Source organism: Octopus sinensis, linkage group LG15 (genome assembly GCF_006345805.1).
Source record: "Octopus sinensis linkage group LG15, ASM634580v1, whole genome shotgun sequence".
NCBI classification, from domain to species: Eukaryota; Metazoa; Mollusca; class Cephalopoda; order Octopoda; family Octopodidae; genus Octopus; species Octopus sinensis.
This window is the reverse complement of record NC_043011.1, coordinates 9994969-10014373: the sequence shown is the minus strand read 5'-3', so window position 1 is coordinate 10014373 and position 19405 is coordinate 9994969. Positions and strand designations below refer to the sequence as shown.

Genomic DNA, 19405 nt, shown 5'->3' with positions numbered 1-19405 from the left:
TGAGTTCTCTGTTTCCGTTTCTATTGATTCCTGTGAATATTTGTGTTTCATTTTTTTTTAACAAAGTGTAGGGTGAGGGTGGAGGTCAGTGTTAAATTATCTGATGACTGCAGATTTAATGACTGTAGATTAATGAGTTTTACCATTTACTTGTTTTCTATTTTCAAATGAATGTTTTCTGTGGATCTTTTGACACTAATAATAATAACTCAAAATTTAAATTATTTCCACATCTTTGTTTATTACTTTATCATGACAGAATATCATTAATAATGGTCTGCAGAATATTGGTCTAAATATTCCAAGTTTAAATCTTGCTGCAGTTACTTTTCCATTCCATCATACTGGGATTGATTTTGTTTAACCCCAGGTAGATCATGTGGGAACACATTTATAATCAAAGGCATTCCAGCTATGCCCGTACTTTTCTTTTTCATGCAAAGAGGACCTAAGCTCACATCATCCAATGTGTTCTTTCATTTTTGAAGATAGCTGAGTATGCTTTGAGGAGCATTGAGCTACTATTTCTAATAAGCCAACTGACTGCATAGATGCACTTCCATTGACTCATTTTAAGGTTGATCACACAAATACCAGTAATATTCTGTGTAAGAGGAACATTAGCCATATCACCTCATTGATCTTGAAGGACTCATGAGGGCCCTGAACACAGCCCCGACATTAAAACCAATCAAAAAGGTAAAGGACATGGAACTGACTTCACTCCTTCCTTACAAATTTGGTGTAAAGGAGAATTGATTCCTTGTTTCACTCTTTCCTGTCTGGAGGTGTATTTGATAAGCTTTGAGATGGGGTTTTTATATAGCATTACCATTTCCATGGGTTTAATAGGGATCATGCTGTGGGCTCACCTCTATCATGCACAGGTCAATATTAAAAGCAGAGCAAGGGGATTGAGAGTCTCATGTCGAAAACGGTTTCCTCTTGGTTCCTTCTTACTTAGAGGAGTATTTGAACCTGACACTGTGTTCTAACAAGACATTGTTAATCATACTCACTTGTTTGACATATTCCTTTTGTCATTTATGGAGTAAGTGTCTGAGTCGTGGTGCCTAATTACAGCTAAATGTACTGAGCCACTGATTGCATTATGGGGCCTGTGCAGCATAAGAAACTAGATAGGAGCCACAGACAGACCACCTTTCAGTTCTCTCGTCTTCCCTTCTCTCTTTTATCTCAAAATTATAACAAGGAACTTGCTGTTTATTTAAATTCCATTTTTTACAGCATGGAGGGCTCAGATCTCTGCTTTGAAATTGTGAAGAAAGCTACAGCTGGTTTCGTCTACAGTGAAGCTGTTGCTAGGTAACTAGTTTTTGTTGCTGTTTTTGTCACAGATCCCATGCAAACACACACACACACGCACACACATGCACACACACACTCACACACACTCACACACACACACACACGCACACACACACACACACAACACACACACACACACACAAACAAAAACTCTGTTTCCGAGAAATGAATCCTCTGCTTTTAGAGAATAAACTCTATTACAACATCGAGTATTCTTTCATCCATTTGTACACCTGGTTGCATGTGTGTATGGATGGATGTCTGCATGTATGTATATAATATATATATATATAATATATATATATATACTTGCTTGTACGAATGCAAAACTAGTTACATTCACTTTCTCTCTCTGTCTCTTTGTTATGTGTATGTGTGTTTGTTACATTAAGGTTATTATTTAAAAGAAGACAAACAACAAAATATTTACTGATGAAGAGACTCAATATCGAAAGTTGACTCAGATTTATTATAAAACTAGCAGTATCGCCCGGCGTTGCTCGGGTTTGTTTCAACCCTTTAGAATTGGAATTTTTGAAAAGTAAAAATTTTGCCTTATGTAGCTTGTTATTCTCTTTATGTGAACATTTTTCTGGTTGAAATACACCAAAAAACGGCGACACAGCAGTCAAAAAATCGTAAAAGATAGGGATTTTCATAGAAAAAAAGCACCTTTTTAATGTAAATAATTTTTGGTGTTAACATGGTCCGATTTGAATATTTTCTTCTACGGAAGGAAGAACAAGCCTTCTTCTATCATACTCTCAATTTTGGTCAACTTGCACTGTGGGGTCTTGGAGGAGATAGTGTTAGTTGAAGGCTACCGAACCTGTCATACACAGACAACTAAAGCTTTATATATAGAGAGATTTGTTTGACTGGGAACTAAAGTTTTGCCTGACAGCACTGTTGGCCATAGAATACAGCCTCACTCAACATACATTTATAGTGTGTTTGTGTCTGTGTGTGTGTGTTCATTTATTTGATATGCATATTCAGTTATTATTCCATTCTCCAATTTCAGTCATTATATGCGCCAAATGCTGGAAGCCTTAAGGTATTGTCACACCAATGACATCATCCATCGAGATCTCAAACCTCATTGTATTTTGTTATCAACTCGAGAGAATTCGGCCCCTATCAAAATTGGAGGATTTGGTGTAGCAATTCAAATGGATGAGACTGGCAAGGTTTCTGCAGGTAAGAACCTGCTAAAATACTCTATTTGTACCTGTATAAAATATGTTGTTATGATATAATACAATATTGTTATTATATAAAACATGTCGTTACTGTATAAATTATGTTACATAATTAAAGGGGAAATGCTTATGAAATGCTGCTTTGGTCTTTTGTAACACTGTATGGGGGAAAATATAATATGATGACTGTAAACTGTGGATTATAATAAATTGTTGGATTGAAAATTTAATGAAATACAAGGAATTTGGTAGAAATGGAAGGAGTAGAACTTATTGTTATTGGGGAGCAAGAATAGATTGCAAATTCAGAACAACAAGGCAAAAAAACCAGTAAAGTATCAAACTTGTTATAACAGATTTCTCCCAGAGATACACAACCACAATATTGGTAGAGCATGGGGGAGTGGGAAGATGGGGTTGTATCAATACTAGACTGGGACTTTATTGATGCTGGAGGGGTGTTAATTGTGGAATTTGAACTCACAGCTTTTAGGAATGAGACTTAATATTTCTTTAAGCATTATCTACAACTGATTGTAATATTCTATTAGTAATCAATAAATAGAAAAGCAGTCATATACTGGGGGTACAGGGTGTACTGTCCTGTACTGAGGGTACTGTCTGCAAAGCTGTATTACAAAACTATGTCCCGGTTACTAATTTATAAATAATGAAGTTAAAGCATTAACAATCTCTATCTTCTCACCATATTGAGTTCTTCTCCAAGACACCCACCTTTTGAATGACCTAACTTCAAATAGGTATCATGGGCAGGTACAGCTAACATTTTGTATCATCAATGCTCTCTGATACTGGATACATGCTAGTAGGTGTGTTTGATAAATTAAAGATTAATTAATCAGTATTTAATTATTGCGCCACAGCACTAATGTCTCGCAGGCACAGCTTAACTTTATTAATTTGGTCAATATTCACCTTAGGGTCAGTTTGTGGCATTTCAATGAATGAACTTTAGTTGAAATCAATATAATACCAGTGATATAATGGTGAAACTTTATTCAATAATATATTCAGCATTAACAAATGGACACCTTCAGTCTTGGTGAAAAATTATTGTCTATTATGTGTGTATATATAGCAAAAATATCTACTACGGTAACTCTGTGTGTGTGTGTAAAACACACACACGAGGACATCTGCTGGATGTGTAATGTCAGTGTGCATACACGACAGAGTATAAGCACCCTGAGAGAAAAGTTGGGCATAAGAAGCATGAAATGTGGTGTGCAAGAGAGACAACTGCACTGGTAATGGTCATGTGATGCATATGGATGAGGACAACTGTGTGAGGAAGTTCCACTCCCTAACTGTGAAAGTAATCTGTGGAAGAGGTAGACCCAGGAAGACATGGGATAAGGTGGTGACACATGACCTTTGAACATTGGGTCTCACAGAGGCAATTACAGGAGACTGAGACCTTTGGAGATATGCTGTGAATGAGAAGACCCAGAAACTTAAGTGGGATCGCAGCTGTGCATGTCTGGCCCAGTTAAGAGTACCCCTGATGTGTCATGCTTGTGAAGACCTGTTGAGTCAAGTAAAACCAATATCATAGCTGTGGTTGATGCCAGATCCACCTGACTGGCTCCTGTGCCAGTGGCACGTAAAAAGCACCATCCAAACGTAGCCAATGTCAGTACCCCCTGACTGGCCCCTGTGCTACTGGCATGTAAAAAGCACTATCTGAATGTGATTGATCCTAGGCCGGCCTGCTTGGCTCCTGTGCCAGGGGCAATTAAAAATCACCCACTACACTCTCGGAGTGGTTGGCATTAGGAAGTGCATCCAGTTGTAGAAACGCTGCCAGATCAGATTGGAGCCTGGTGCAGCGACTGGCTCTCCAGACCTTGGTCAAACCGTCCAACCCATGCCAGCATTGAAAACGGATGTTAAACGATGATGATGATGATGATGCAACATGCCAACATCACCCTTTCTCAACTGAGTGCCCCAGGGCAATGAAGTGCTGGTCAAGCCATATTAGACTTTTCACAATTCTCTGTGACCATGACTGACTTACTGCTTCCTTCTTCATTTAAAAACCATTTTCTAAAAGTTCTATGGTAATGAGAAGGTTGGGGTGGGGGTGAGAAGGATTTGTACAGAATGAGTATGTTGGAAGTACTTTATGACTAACTTGACAGGTGGACAATGCCTACCTAAGTCAGAACACACAAGTGGACATCCACTGTGTGTGTACATATATTTATGTATATATGTGTCTATATATATATATATATATGTATATGTGTGTACATATATATATGTATACACACTTGCATATATGCATACTGGTGCTTGCTGTGACATGAATAAATTTTTTAAAAGTTAATATTTCATATATAAGTTTTCTGGAGTCCTCCTCCTCCTCCCCTTACTACTACTACTACTGCTGCTACTGCTGCTGCTGCTATTATATTCCATAGACTTCTTATATCATCCCAACCTAACTGTCGTGTTCATACTTGTCAATCATTTATGAAGAGGTACGACCCAAAAATACGAAACTGAAGAGGAGGAGGAAGAATGTGATTCGGTTGACTTTCTTCACCTTTTTTTGCTTTGTTTCTTTGTTTTGTGATTTCTGGCTGACTTGAAATAAAATTATTGATCATTTGTGCTTACATCAAAGATTTCTAAAACCTTTTCTCACATTCATATATACATGGGTAGGTGTCTATGTGTGTGTGTGTGTGTGCACGTGTGTGTGTGTGTGTGTGCGAGTGTGTGTGAATGTGTGTGTGCGCGTGTGTGTGTGTGTGTGTGTGCGAGTGTGTGTGAATGTGTGTGTGCGTGTGTGTGTGTGTGTGTGCGAGTGTGTGTGAATGTGGGTTTGTGTTTGTGTGTGTGTGTGTGTGCGAGTGTGTGTGAATGTGGGTTTGTGTGTGTGTGTGTTTCTGTAATCCTGTTCTGTGCTATTTGTCATCATTTCTTCACTTAAATACAGCAAATGTGTTTTATTTTTTATTTTAATTTTATTTATCATTATTATTATTATTATTACTATTATTGTTGTTGTTGTTGTTGTTTTGGATTTCTTACATGATTAAAATGTCAGCATATTGCAGTGATTTTTGAATTAATCAATACCTGCTGCTTCAACATGGGAACTGTCATGTCTATAAATACATTCCTTCTTGTGTTCGTTTCACACACACACACACAAAGAGAGAGAAAAACTTGCATGCACACTGGTGCAGAATTGCATCCTTGAAACATGAACGTGTATTTATATATATATAGATAGATAGATAGATATATGAATACACGTTCGTGACTGCATGCACATCACACCTTCACCTTGTGACATGCATACCTGCCATCACATGCATGCACCCTCCACCCACATACACCCACACGTGCACACCATCATTTAATGTCTGTTTCCCTTGCAAAGGAGGAGTTCAGTGGCTCATCCTGGGTTCTCATCAGTTCTTAGATTCTCAAACATTTGGTTTCCTTTCTCCGGCTCGATTCCCTTCTTGTCTCCAACCACTTTACAAACTGTTTTGGCTGCTTTTTTGAATGACTCCAACACCAAGAGAGGTTTCCCTAATCTTCAGAGAAACAGAATTAAAGGGAACTTCACAACTTTATTCTTTTTCTGCTCATTTCTCTGGGTATGTTTTTAAGGCACCAATACTGGAGAGGGGGTCTTGTTCACCATTCCCCTGTTAAGAAAATGCAGTGGTTTCTATTGTAGTGTTATCATAGGAGGTGGGATACCTTGTACATACACATATCTATCCATCCATCCAACCATCCAACCATCCATCCACACACACACACACACACAGATATATATCTAAAATGCTAATTTTCTCATAAAAAACTATTGATCAATTCCGTCGACCAAACATATTCACCCAAGCATTTCTTTGATCAAACTCTTGTAATTCTCCGTTCGAACTACAATGAAAGGAAGGTGACTCTTTTGTGTGGCATGAGATGACAAACACAGGTTTATTTACTGGAATTTCGTTACTGAAGTAATAAAAAAAAATAAAAAAAATTAGTTTCTATATTGATCTCTAAGCTGATTGATTATAGGTGATCACTAGCTTTATTGATTTTTCCCAACAATTCTTCTTATTATCTTATCTCACTTCCATGATCTGACTTGTAATCCATCATCATAATCTTCATCATCATCATCATCATCATCCTTTAACGTCTACTTTCCATGATGGCATGGGTTGGACAGTTTCACTGGAGATGGTCAGCTGGAGAGCTGTCCAGACTCCAACAGTCTGTTTCAGTATGGTTTCTATGGCTGAATGCCCTTCCTAATGCCGACCACTTATCGGAGTGGACTGAGTGCTTTTTATGTGCTATTGGCACAGTTGCATTCAACATAGTACTGATACGAGTGCATTTTACATGGTGCCAGTATCTGAAAGACATCTAGAATGGGGAACGTGGCCATAAAAGACATGTCTATGTCTATGAAAGACAGCGATTTTCCTTAGCTTGATGTGCCTTATCAAGTACAGTAAATCACTACAAGTCTTGCTCCCTTGTCATCTCCTCAGTGAGACCCAGTGTCTAAAGATCCTTTCTCACCACTCCAACCCACATATTCCTCGGGGTACCCCTTCCACAGGTTTCCTTCTCAATTAGAGATTGGTACTTCTTTACACAGCTGCCTTCATCCGTACTCACAACATGACCAAACCAGCGCAGTCTTCTCTCTTGCACACAACATCTGATGCATCTTATAACCAGTTTTCCTCTTAAGTAATTTATGCACTGTTGTGTGTGTGCACGCTGACATCACCAATCCAGTGGAGCTTGCTGCTTTCATTTCTCCCAAGCTTTCACAAGCCCTCTGTAGTCAGAGCCCATGTTTCAGTGCCATGCAGCACAGCTGTATATACACAGGCATCATACAATCTACTTTTCACTCTGAAGGAGAGGCCCTTAGTTACCAACAAAGCAGTAGCTCTCTGAACTTTGTCCAGCCCCTTTGTATTCCAGCAACTATGCTTTCAGAACATCTTCCTGCATTGCTAACTTGGTCAACTAGGTAGCTGAAACTATCAACTATTTCTAACAATCCTCCTGAGCACTTGAGCAAGTCTCTTCCCTGCATATTTTTAGTGCTTGTTGTACCCACATATTTGCCACACACACAGACTATTCTTGTCTGTTAACCTTCCTGTGATATCACTACTCTTATGTGTCCAAAGCTGACATCTAAGTCATAGCAGAAGTGTCTTACTTCTTATTTCCACATCTACATCATGGCAGGAATATTCTATGCTCTTGTTTTAGAATTCATCAACATTCAGGTAACTTTCACACTTGAATGTTTTTGAAGCTTGTTGAAAAGTTTTGCTTTTTTTATACAATAAAAATATTGGAAACAAAAATGATTCTTTTATAAAAAAAAATATTTAACTTTTTTTTATCAACTTTTTTGTCAAATATTCATTTTTGATGATGAAATTTTAAAGAACTGAATTACTATTAATTTATAATGAACGTAAAATTTATTTTAATGTAGGAATATATAAAACAATTCTGTGATTAAACATAAATTTGTAGAAATATTTTGTCTGAGTTTCTTTCTGTTCTATTTTTAAAATGAAGAGATTTTCTTGAAAATAATCGACTAAAATCTTAAAAAATTTTATTTTATGTTTTTGTTTGTTACGTCATTGATCTGAAATAAGTGAGGCAGAGATGATTAGAAACGAGAACTGTTGGGGTGTATGAAGGGTGGGGCAGGAGAGAATAACTAAAAGAGAGGTGCTTACATACACACACATGCACGCACACACACACGCACACACACACATCTTTATGCATACATATATATGTGTGTGTGTTAATACACATACACATGTGCAAACTCACATGCACCATGAGTGCTTGGGTGCATGATATATGCAGTAGAGAGGGAGGGAGGGAGGGAGGGAGAGGAGAAAGTATTAAGATTAAGAAAGAGTTATATATGCAAAGGCATACATACATGTGTGTGTGTGTGTGTATATGTGCATGTGTGCACGTGTGTGTGTGTATAAGTATATATATATATATATATAAAGGGAGGGATGGAGGGAGAGCTTTGTGATGTTCGTTTAAGAATGCTTCAGGATGAAATCTGAATATTTTCTTGGAGACAGTTTTTGCTAAAAGAGAATGGCTTCCATGTTGGTTGATGTCAGACTGAGAATAGTTTGTTTAATGTTGATAGAATATTGGAAAGGTAAATGTGCATTAATAACAGGTGTCATATATTGCATAGGCATATTTATGTTAATAACAGGTGTATTATTGTGGAATGATTCAGGTGTAATATTGTAGAATGTTTCAGTGTTGAAATATGCAGAAGACATCAAGCTGTACCTCAGCATAAAAAGAACAAATTCTATACAGCAATAGATTACCAACTGACAGCTCAAACTGGCTCTAGACAAGTGCCCCCACCCCACCCCATACATTTTGGAAGGGAAAACCTAGCTTTTACAGACTCCTTCAACAACACCAATTTTAAGAAGTCTGCTAGTGAATGTAACCTAGGTATTATTGTCAATAGCAACTTGTTCTGGACAAACCACATCTCTGCAGCTGCGAAGAATGCTGAGGGTCTCTCAAAATCGCTCTGTTAGACCTTTGTCAGCCAACCTCGAGCTGTATATTGAAAGCTGTATATGGCTATGGTATCATCAGTCTTGCTCAGCATATCAATCTCCTGGAAACTGTTCAGAAATGTGCAACCAGGTATGAAATCTTCTAAGAAGGTAACAGTGATGGGATAGGTGGTGTGGGTCTACTTCTTGCAGAGAAATGGGTGGATAAGGTCATAGAGGTAGTTAGAGTGAGTGATAGAGTGCTTAAGCTCAGGGTATTCTTGCAGAATAGCATTGCATCAATTATCTCTGCCTGTGCCCCGCACACAGGCCTACCAAATGAACAAAAGGACCATTTTTATAATATTCTACTGCAGGATACCTCTAAGATGAGTGACAAGGAACTCGTCCTTATGGCTGGGGATTTCAGTGGACATGTCAGATGGTGGCCTGGTATTTTCCGTGGTGGGCATGGGTGTTATGGAATTACTTTATGAAACAAAGCAGGAACCAGGCCACTGGAGTTCTGTGATGCAAATAACCTATTGATCTGCAACACCAACTTCAGGAAGCCAACTAGCCACCTGATAACCTACCAATCAGGTGGCTATACTAGCCAGATCGATTACATTCTCACCTGGCAGTGGGATGCATAGTTGCTCTTAAATGCAAAGACTCCTCCCTGGTGAAGAATGTACCCCCAACATAGACTAGTCATTAGTGATTTTAAACTCAAGGCCAGTAGGATGCCAAGAAGTAGACAAATCTGGAAAAGAAGGATTTGGAAGCTTCATGTGGTCAGAGAGTTAGGGACATTCTAATTCAGAAATTTGATGAGAGGGAGGAGGAGGAGCTACAAACTTTTAACATAGAGGGAAACTGGGAATTCCTGTGGGACAGCTTGCTGAGTGTCACAGACCAAATCTGTGGGTGGTGCAAAGTCCCAACTAAACCTAAGGTAACTTGGTGGTGGAACATTGTCATAGACAGGGCCATTAGACCAAAGAAACCAGCCTAGAAGACCTGGAAGAGTGAGGATAGCATGGAGGTGTATCAGATAGCCAGAAGGGAAAGCTAGGAGACAGGTATATATGGCCAAGGGAGTAGCAGAAAAGAGGAAGTTTGCTTGTGTTCAATGACGTGAGGAGCAAAGAATTGGTGTTCTGGATTGCCTGACAGTGTATGAGAGAAAATTGTGATGTCATAGGAGAGAAATGTGTCCATATCGATGATGGTGCACCTGCATTTAGTGATTCTGTAAAGAAAGAGGCTTGGAAATGCCATTGTGAAAGAGTGCTGAATGTGGAGAAGGAAAGGGAGGAGGAGAATCAGCCAAATGTTTGAGGAACCAGTTACCTGAATTGACAGTACCTTGGTAGATAATGCAATTAAGAACGTGAAGACAGGAAAAGACCCTGGCCCTTCAGGAATCACCACTGAGATGCTTAAAATATCTGGAAGTGTAGGTTATGGTCTAGTCACCCATATTGTAAATCAGGTGATTCATGAAAGAGTCATACCCAATGACTGGTGTAACAGCACCATAGTCAACTGCTACAAAGGTAGAGGTGATGCCTTGGATAGAAATAATTACAAAGGTATCAAATTGTTGCGTCACGGGATGAAAGTTATGGAGAGAGTCACAGCTGAACTAATTAGGGGTAGAATTAGTTTAGATGAGATGCAGTTTGGTTTTGTGCCAGGGAGAAGCACCATGGATGCTATATTTTTTGTAAGGCAACTGCAGGAGAAATACATAGCCACAGATAAACCTCTGTACTTAGCTTTTGACAGTGTCCCCTGATCTGTTATCCTGTGGTCAATGTGGAAACTAGGGATAGATGAGTGGTTGGTGAGAGCTGTACAAGCCATGTACAGGGATGCCACCAGTATGGTGACGATTGGCAATGAGTACAGCGAAAAATTCAGGGTACAAGTAGGGGTTCACCAAGGATTGGTCCTCAGCTTCCTCATGTTCATCATAGTCCTCCAGGAAATAACAGGAATTTAAGATAGGCTGCCCCTGGGAGCTCCTCTGTGCTGATAACCTTGTTCTTATAGCTGAATCACTACCAGAACTAGAGAAGAAGTTCCAGGTATGGAAGCAAGGTCTAGAACCGAAGGGCCTTAGAGTTAACCCAGCAATAACCAAAGTCTTCGTAAGTCGCAAGGCAGGCAAATCCCAAGTCCCTTCAGGTAGATGGCCCTGTTCGAAAAGGTGTAGGTAGTAACTCTGTAAGAATCACCCGGTGTAAACTTTGGACACATAAAAGTTGTAGTAATATCAGAGGAAGGTTAACAGGGAAAATAGCTTTTGTATGTGGAAGATGCACAGGTACAATAAACACTGAAAATGTACAGAAAATAGACTCTATCAGCTGCCATGGGGGTAAGCTAGAAGTAGTAGATGCCTTCCATTACCTAAGTGACCGAGTTAATAGTGGAGGTGGATGCTCTGAGAGCATAGCTGCCAGAATAAGTTTAAGCTGGGCAAAGTTTAGAGAGCTCCTGTCTCTTCTGGCAACAAAGGGCCTCTCTCTCAGAGTGAAAGGAAGATTGTATGATGCCTGTATGTGAACAGCTATGTTACATGGCAGTAAAATATGGGCTGTGACAGCGGAGGACATGTGTAGGTTTAAAAGAAATGAAGTCAGTATGCTTCACTGGATGTGCAATGTCAGTGTGCATGTTTGGCAGAGTGTAAACATTTTGAGAGAAAAGTTGGGCATAAGAGGCATCAGATGTGCAAGAAAGACAAGTGCTACACGTATGGTTATGTGATGTGTATGGATGAGGACAACTGTGTAAAGAAGTGATGATCCCTAACTGCGGAGGGAATCTGTGGTAGATGTAGACCCAAGAAGACATAGGACGAGGTGGTGAAGCATGGTCCAAGCTTTGGGCCTCACAGAGACAATGACTAATGACCGAGACCTTTGGTGATATACTGTGCTTGTGAAGACCCATGAAGCCAAGTGAAATTGTAGTCATGGCTGATGCTGGTGTCATGTAACCGGAACCCATGCTGGTGGCATCTAAAAAGCATCTTTCGAGCATTGAGCTTTATGGAGACAAAGTAGTTGAGCTTCTTTCAAATGTTGGGCCTCACAGAGGCAATGACTGAGACCTTTGGCGTTATGTTGTGCTTGAGAGCCAAGTAATATCACAATACTGGTGTCACACAAATGGCAGCTGTGCCTTGTGGCATGTAAAAGCACCTTTTGAGCATTGGCCTCATGGAGGCAAGGACTGAGGCCATTTGGCATTATGTTGTACTTGAGAAGAAGATCCATCAAACCAAGTAAAACTGCTGGCATGGCAAATACCAGTGTCATGCAAATTGCACCCATGCTGGTGGCATGTAAAAGCGACCTCTTGGAGTGGTTGGTGTTAGGAAGAACATCCAGCCATAGAAACCATACAGAAACATACTGGAGTTTAGTGCAGCCTTTCAGCCTGCCAACCCTGGTCAAACCGTCCAACCCATGCCAGCATGGGTAGGATGATGATGAATCATTATTTAACATCCATTGTCCATGCTGGCATGGGTTGGATGGTTTGGCCAGGGCTGGCAAGGCTGGAAGGTTATACCACACTCCAATCTGATTTGGCATGGTTTCTACAGTTGGATGCCCTCCCTAATGCCATCCACTCTGAGAGTGTAATGGGTGCTTTTACATGCCACTAGCATTTGTGAGACATCAGTATCTGTCACGTCTGTGATTTTACTTGGCTTGACGGGTCTTCACAAGCACAGCATATTGTCAAAGGTCTCGGTCACTAGTCCATTGCCACTGTGAGGCATGCTTCACCACCTCATCCCATGTCTTCCTGGGTCTACCTCTACAACAGGTTCCCTCCACAGTTTTTTTTCTTCTTTTTAATGACTTAATCACTGTCCACCTGTGCATATTCTACATACTGTTTGTATAGTTTTTTGGTTCCTTTTTCCGATGAGTTGCACCTGAACACTGTATACACTAAGTGCACCACCACCACCACCACCATCATCATCATCATCATCACCATCATCATTATTATTATTTAGGTTTGGCTCGGGTTCGGTCTTATTCCTTGTAGAATTTATGTGAGCAGCGGGTTACTACCTGTAACCTTAGGTGTCTACAAGCTTTCAGCTGTCTTTCAAGTGCTTAGAATCTTCCTGATAATCCTCATTGTCCCTAAGAGACAAATTTTCTGTAGGGACCCTACCAGGCCTACTATTCCAATTTCCTTCAGCCATATGTCTAAATCTTTGCTTACCATTTCCAATGCATCAGTTGTTATCGGCACAACCTTTACTGCTCACATGCTCTATATTCTTGCTATTACAAATTTTAAGGGACTGTATCTTTATTTTTTGTTTATCATCCTATTTCTTTACAATCCTGGAATCAAACGCTCATGATGGGTCGATAAGAAAACAATTTCGCTTTTCCTTATCTCTAATTGTTATGTCTGGTTTATTTTTTCCTAACTTCTTGTCCGTTTGAATAGGAAAGTCCCACAAAATCTTCCATTTCTCTGACTCCAGTACTTTTTCAACTCGGTGATTGTATCATGTGGTTCCAGCTTCAAATCCCCATTTCTGCCACAGTTCCCAGTGTAAGGCTTTTACAACCTGGTCGTACCTCTATTTTTTAAGTTCTTCCTGGGCCAACTTGGGACATTCTGTCATAATGTGTGCCACTGTTGATGTTTTACTGACCAAGGTGCCAAAAAGTTTTTATATTCAAAAACATATCCACATTTTTCTTGTCATTTCAAGCAATGAAAGAACATTTTCTTTTTAATAAATTTAATTTTTTTAATATTATTAAAATAATCATTAATATTGTTTTTCCTTTTTTTTTTTTTCTTGGAAGGTCGCATTGGTACATCTCACTTCATGGCACCAGAAGTTGTAAAGAACGAAGAATATGGGAAGCCAGTGGATGTGTGGGGATGTGGTTTGATGCTGTTTATTTTGCTGGCAGGTTACCCACCGTTTTATGGAACAAAAGAAAGGTTGCAGAAGATGATTATCAAAGGAAAATATCACGTAATTAGGATTATCTTTCATTTATTTTGGGTTTTCTTTTTCTACTTTTTTCTCTTTACTGAAGAGAAAAAATAAATCCAGACAAAAAAGAATTAAACAAAGTCTTATGAAATTATTCATAGATATATGCTCACACACATGCATTCATGCGATGTATGCATCTATGCACATACACACACACACACATTCATGCGCATGTTTCTAAAAATTAAAGTGGTTGGTGAAAGCCAGAGAAACCAGCCCCCAAAACTGAATAAACATGTGACATGTGGTCTCCTGACCCATCCAGTAAAGGAACTTTGAATAAGAACTGACTTGAGCTGTGGTAACCCACCCATCTCATGCTAACTTTGAAAACAGATGCAAAATGTGTGTGTGTGTGTGTCTGTGCATGCATGTGTGTGTGTGTGTGTGTGTGTGTGTGCATGTGTGTGTGTGTGTGTGTGTGTGTGTGTGTGTGCATGTGTGTGTGTGTGTGTGTGTGTGTGTGTGTGTGTGTGTGCATGTGTCTGTGTGTGTAGTACAGTGTCATTAGACATGACAGAATTCAATTTCAACCAAAACTCTACCCAGTATTTATCCTTCCACAACAATCTTTATCATTCTTACCATCCTCTACATATTGGTGTCTGATGTAAGCAGCAGAGTAATGGATGGTAAGGGTAAAGTTGACTGAATCTGTCCCACTTTCATAACTGGTATTTATTCTATTAAGCATTGAATGATAAAAAGGTAAAGTTCCCTATTGTTTTGGTTGAAGCCAAATCTATAAGAATGGATCAAAAGAAGGCCACCTGGTGCTTGTTTATCTCAAATAATGTTATCAGTAAAAGAGATCTGACTGTAAATGGGAGCGAAATGTGAAATGTGACGGAGAGGAAGGTGATGGAGAGGAAGGTGAGGGAAAACATATAAAAATAAAAGAAAATAAATAAAGGAAAAAAAACAATAACATTTGCACAATAAAATGATGTTCTCTCCCAAATTGGGACTTATTCCAAAAAGTTACACTCACACACACACGGCTAATGCAGAAACCAACTCAAAGAATCGGTAAATTAATACGATGAGTCCATCTGTTTGTTACCTTTTTATAAGAACATTTGGCAGATTCTTTGAAAGATTTTCTCATTAATACAAAATGTCTAGTTTGATAAAAATGTTGGCAACGTTACAGATTCTTCATGTATGGCCTGCACATAGCTACATGTTGCATGTTCATCTTGTCTATCTCATGCTTTCTTTCTTTTTCTGCTGCTCATTCACAGAATGGTAAAACAAAAAAGAAAAAAATAACAATATCAACTGATCAATGTAAAAGTATTTTAAAGAAAACCCTAAAAAAACAATCCAAGTGCTATAAATCTTACCACGTTTCTCTTTTTCTATTTTCTTTCACTTTCTTATAATTGATTGACAATAAATATCACTGGGAAAGAGAATAAAAAGAAAACATTTTCTTTGGAATACTCTGGAAATAATAAAACAAAACAAACCAATGTTCTGTGGGTGCTGGCTGATTATTGGTAAGATAGATGCAGAGTGTCTCTTGGAAGTAAGGCAAGTCATAAAGGATATGATCAAGATAAGTCTTAGATGTGATTAACAACCAGAGAAAATGGTTGTTACAGATCTGTCCAAATTATATCAGGGGATTATGTATAAATCTTTATATATGCGTGTGTGTGTGTGTGTATACACACATACACACACACACACACACACACAACACACACACACACATATGTAAAGATATATAAAGATGTGAGTGTACCAAAAGATATAAATATCTATTTATAAACTCTGCATGTATGTGTATGTGTGTATACACACACATGCAGAGTTTATAAATAGATATTTATATATTTTTGTTCACTCACATCTATCAATAAATGTTTGATTGGAATTTTTGAAAATTTAAGGTTTTCATTCTGGAAGTGGAACAGTGAAGATCTGCAAACCTTTTGGTGGCAGCGGTGACAGTCGCTGTGGAGGGAACAGCAGTTATGTGCTTCTGTGTGTGTGTGTATGCACAGACACCTATACACATAAATACAGTAGTATATAGATATATATGTGTGCATGTATATTCTTTTACTTCTTTCAGTCATATCCCTGTGGCCATGCTGGAGTACCGCCTTTAGTCACGCAAATCAATCCTAGGACTTATTCTTTGTAAGCCTAGTACTTAGTCTATCGGTCTCTCTTGCTGAACTGCTAAGTGATGGGAACGTAAACCCACCAGCATCGGTTGTCAAGCGATGTTGGGGGGACAAACACAGACACACAAACATATACATACACACACACATATATATCACCGTGATCACCGTGACCAACCAGACTATCAGATGTTGCTACACATCACTGGTCACAATGCACTTCGCATTGTTTTAGCCTTCAAATGATGCCATCCTGCTGGCTAAGCGAGCAGGCCAATATATATATATATATATATATATATATACACACAACAGGCTTCTTTCAGTTTCCATCTACCAATTCCACTCAAGACTTTGGTCAGTCCGAGGCTATAGTAGAAGACACTTCCCCAAGGTGCCACGCAGTGGGACTGAACCCGGAACCATGTGGTTGTTAAGCAAGCTACTTATTTCTTTACTGCCCACAAGGGCTACAAACGGATTAATTCGATTATATTGACCCCAGTGCATAACTGGTAAAATATTTAATTGACCTCGAAAGGATGAAAGGCAAAGTTGACCTTGGCAGAATTTGAACTCAGAATGTAGCGGCAGACGAAATACCTATTTCTTTACTACCCACAAGGGACTAAACACAGAGAGGACAAACAAGGACAGACAAACGGATTAAGTCGATTATATCGACCCCAGTGCATAACTGGTACTTATTTAATTGACCCCGAAAGAACGAAAGGCAAGGTCGACCTGGGTGGAATTTGAACTCAGAACGTAACGGCAGACGGAACTCGGCTATGCATTTTGCCCAGAGTGCTAACGATTCTGCCAGCTCGCCGCCTTAAGTAGTTAAGCAAGCTACTCACCACACAGCCACTCCTACGTATGCATATATATATGAATACATACACACATATGCATAAACCCATCCATACATTATATATGGCTATATATATATATATATGTATGTGTGTGTGTGTATATATACATATGTATATATATGCATATATATATATGTATATATATAAATATGCTATATTTTTTGTAAGGCAGCTGCAGCAGAAATACATAGCCACAGATAAACCTCTGTACTTAGCTTTTGTTGACTTGGAGAAAGCTTTTGACAGGGTCCTCTGATCTGTTATCTTGTGGTCAATGTGGAAACTAGGGATAGATGAGTGGTTGGTGAGAGCTGTACAAGCCACGTACAGGGATGCCACCAGTATGGTGAGGATTGGCAATGAGTACAGCGAAAAATTCAGGGTACAAGTAGGGGTTCACCAAGGATTGGTCCTCAGCTTCCTCTTGTTCATCATAGTCCCCCAGGAAATAACAGAGGAATTGGGAGCTCCTCAATGCTGATAACCTTGTTCTTATAGCTGAATCACTACCAGAACTAGAGAAGAAGTTCCAGATATGGAAGCAAGGTTTAGAACCGTAGGGCCTTAGAGTTAACCTAGCAAAAACCAAAGTCATATTAAAGCAGACAAATCACAAGTCCCTTCAGGTAGATGGCCCTGTTCAATCTGTAGAAAAGGTGTATAAGATGCACCCAGTGTAAGCTTTGGATGCATAAAAGGTGCAGCAACATCAAAGGAAGATTAACAACAGAGAAACTAACTTCTGTATGTGGAAGATGCACAGACATTATAAATGCTGAACATGTGCAGAAAATAGACTCCATCAACTGCCAGGGGAGCAAGCTAGAGATAGGAGACAGCTTCTGGTATCTAGGCAACCAGGTTAGTAGTGGAGGTGGGTGTTCCAAGAGTGTAGCTGTGAGAATAAGATTAGGATGGGCAAAGTTCAGAGACCTCCCACCCTTGCTTGAAAAAAGATTCTCTCTCAGAGTGAAAGGCAGATTGTTTTATACCTGTGTGCAAACATCTACGCCACATGGCAGTGCAACATGGGTTGTGACAGCTGAGAATATGCAAAGGCTTGAGAGAAATTAATCCAGTATGCTTCACTGGACATGCAATGTCAGTGTGCATATATGACAGAGTGTAAGCATCCTGAGAGAGTTGGGCATAAGAGGCATCAGATATGGTGCACAAGAGAGACAACTGCACTAGTATGGTCATGTGATGTGTATGGATGAGGACAGCTGTGTAACGATGTGCCGATCCCTAACTGTGGAGAAGGTGGTGAAGCATGATCTTTAAACTTTGAACTTCATAGAGGCAATGACTAGTGATGGAGACCTTTGGCAATGCGCTCTACTTAAGAGGACCCATCAAAGCAAGTGTTTCCAAGCTGGTGGCATGTAAAAATTCAACCTTTGAATGTTGGGCCTCACAGAGGCAAAGTGGCTGAGTACCTTTCAAGCGTTGGGCCTCATGGAGGCAAAGTGGCCAAGCTCCTTCTGAGTGTTGGGCCTCACAGAGGCAATGACCAAGACCTTTGGCATTATGTCATGCTTGAGAAGAAGACCCATCAAGCCTAGCAAAATCGCATTCATGGTAGATACCGGTGTTATGCAAATGGCACCTGTGCTGGTGGCACATAAAAGCATCCATGACACTTTCGGAGTGGTTAGAAAACCATGCCAAATCAGACTGGAGCCTGATGCAGCCTTCCAGCATGCCAGCCCCAGTCAAACCGTCCAACCCATGCCAGCATGGACAGCAGATGTTAAATGATGATAATGATGAAACACACACACACACATACATACATACATACATATACATAAACAAATATATATATGATGATGATGATGATGATGATATATACCTTATTATTATTATTGTATGTGCAGAATAGTTTTATTAAACATCCATTTGATATATGTACATATACATAAACACACACTCCCACACACACATATATATTATGTATGTATGTATAATGTATGTATATGATATTCAGTACAGAAAATAATCAAGGTTTTTTAGTTGTGATAGTCATTTGTTCATTTTATATCCATTTTCTCATGTTAGTATGGATTAGACAAATACATTATTTAAGCCCCTGTTTTCAGCCAGATGCCCTTCTCACCACTAACCCTTGCCAGGTTTTCCTGCAAAGGGATCTCTTATTCCCCACTGATCCATCTTCAAATCTGCATAATAGGAAGAT

The 19405-nt window shown here is 39.3% G+C and overlaps 1 protein-coding gene across 12 annotated transcripts in view; it reads left to right on the top strand.

The window, feature by feature from the left end:
* Positions 1-19405, top strand: part of LOC115219822 (peripheral plasma membrane protein CASK) — a 998477-nt gene that overhangs the window by 344587 nt on the left and 634485 nt on the right. For all 12 annotated transcript variants that reach the window (XM_036509446.1, XM_036509450.1, XM_036509449.1 and 9 more), the window contains 3 exons: positions 1249-1326; positions 2354-2529; positions 13993-14168. In XM_036509446.1, the coding sequence (XP_036365339.1) occupies positions 1249-1326; positions 2354-2529; positions 13993-14168 (430 nt within the window). The remainder of the gene's footprint in view (positions 1-1248; positions 1327-2353; positions 2530-13992; positions 14169-19405) is intronic.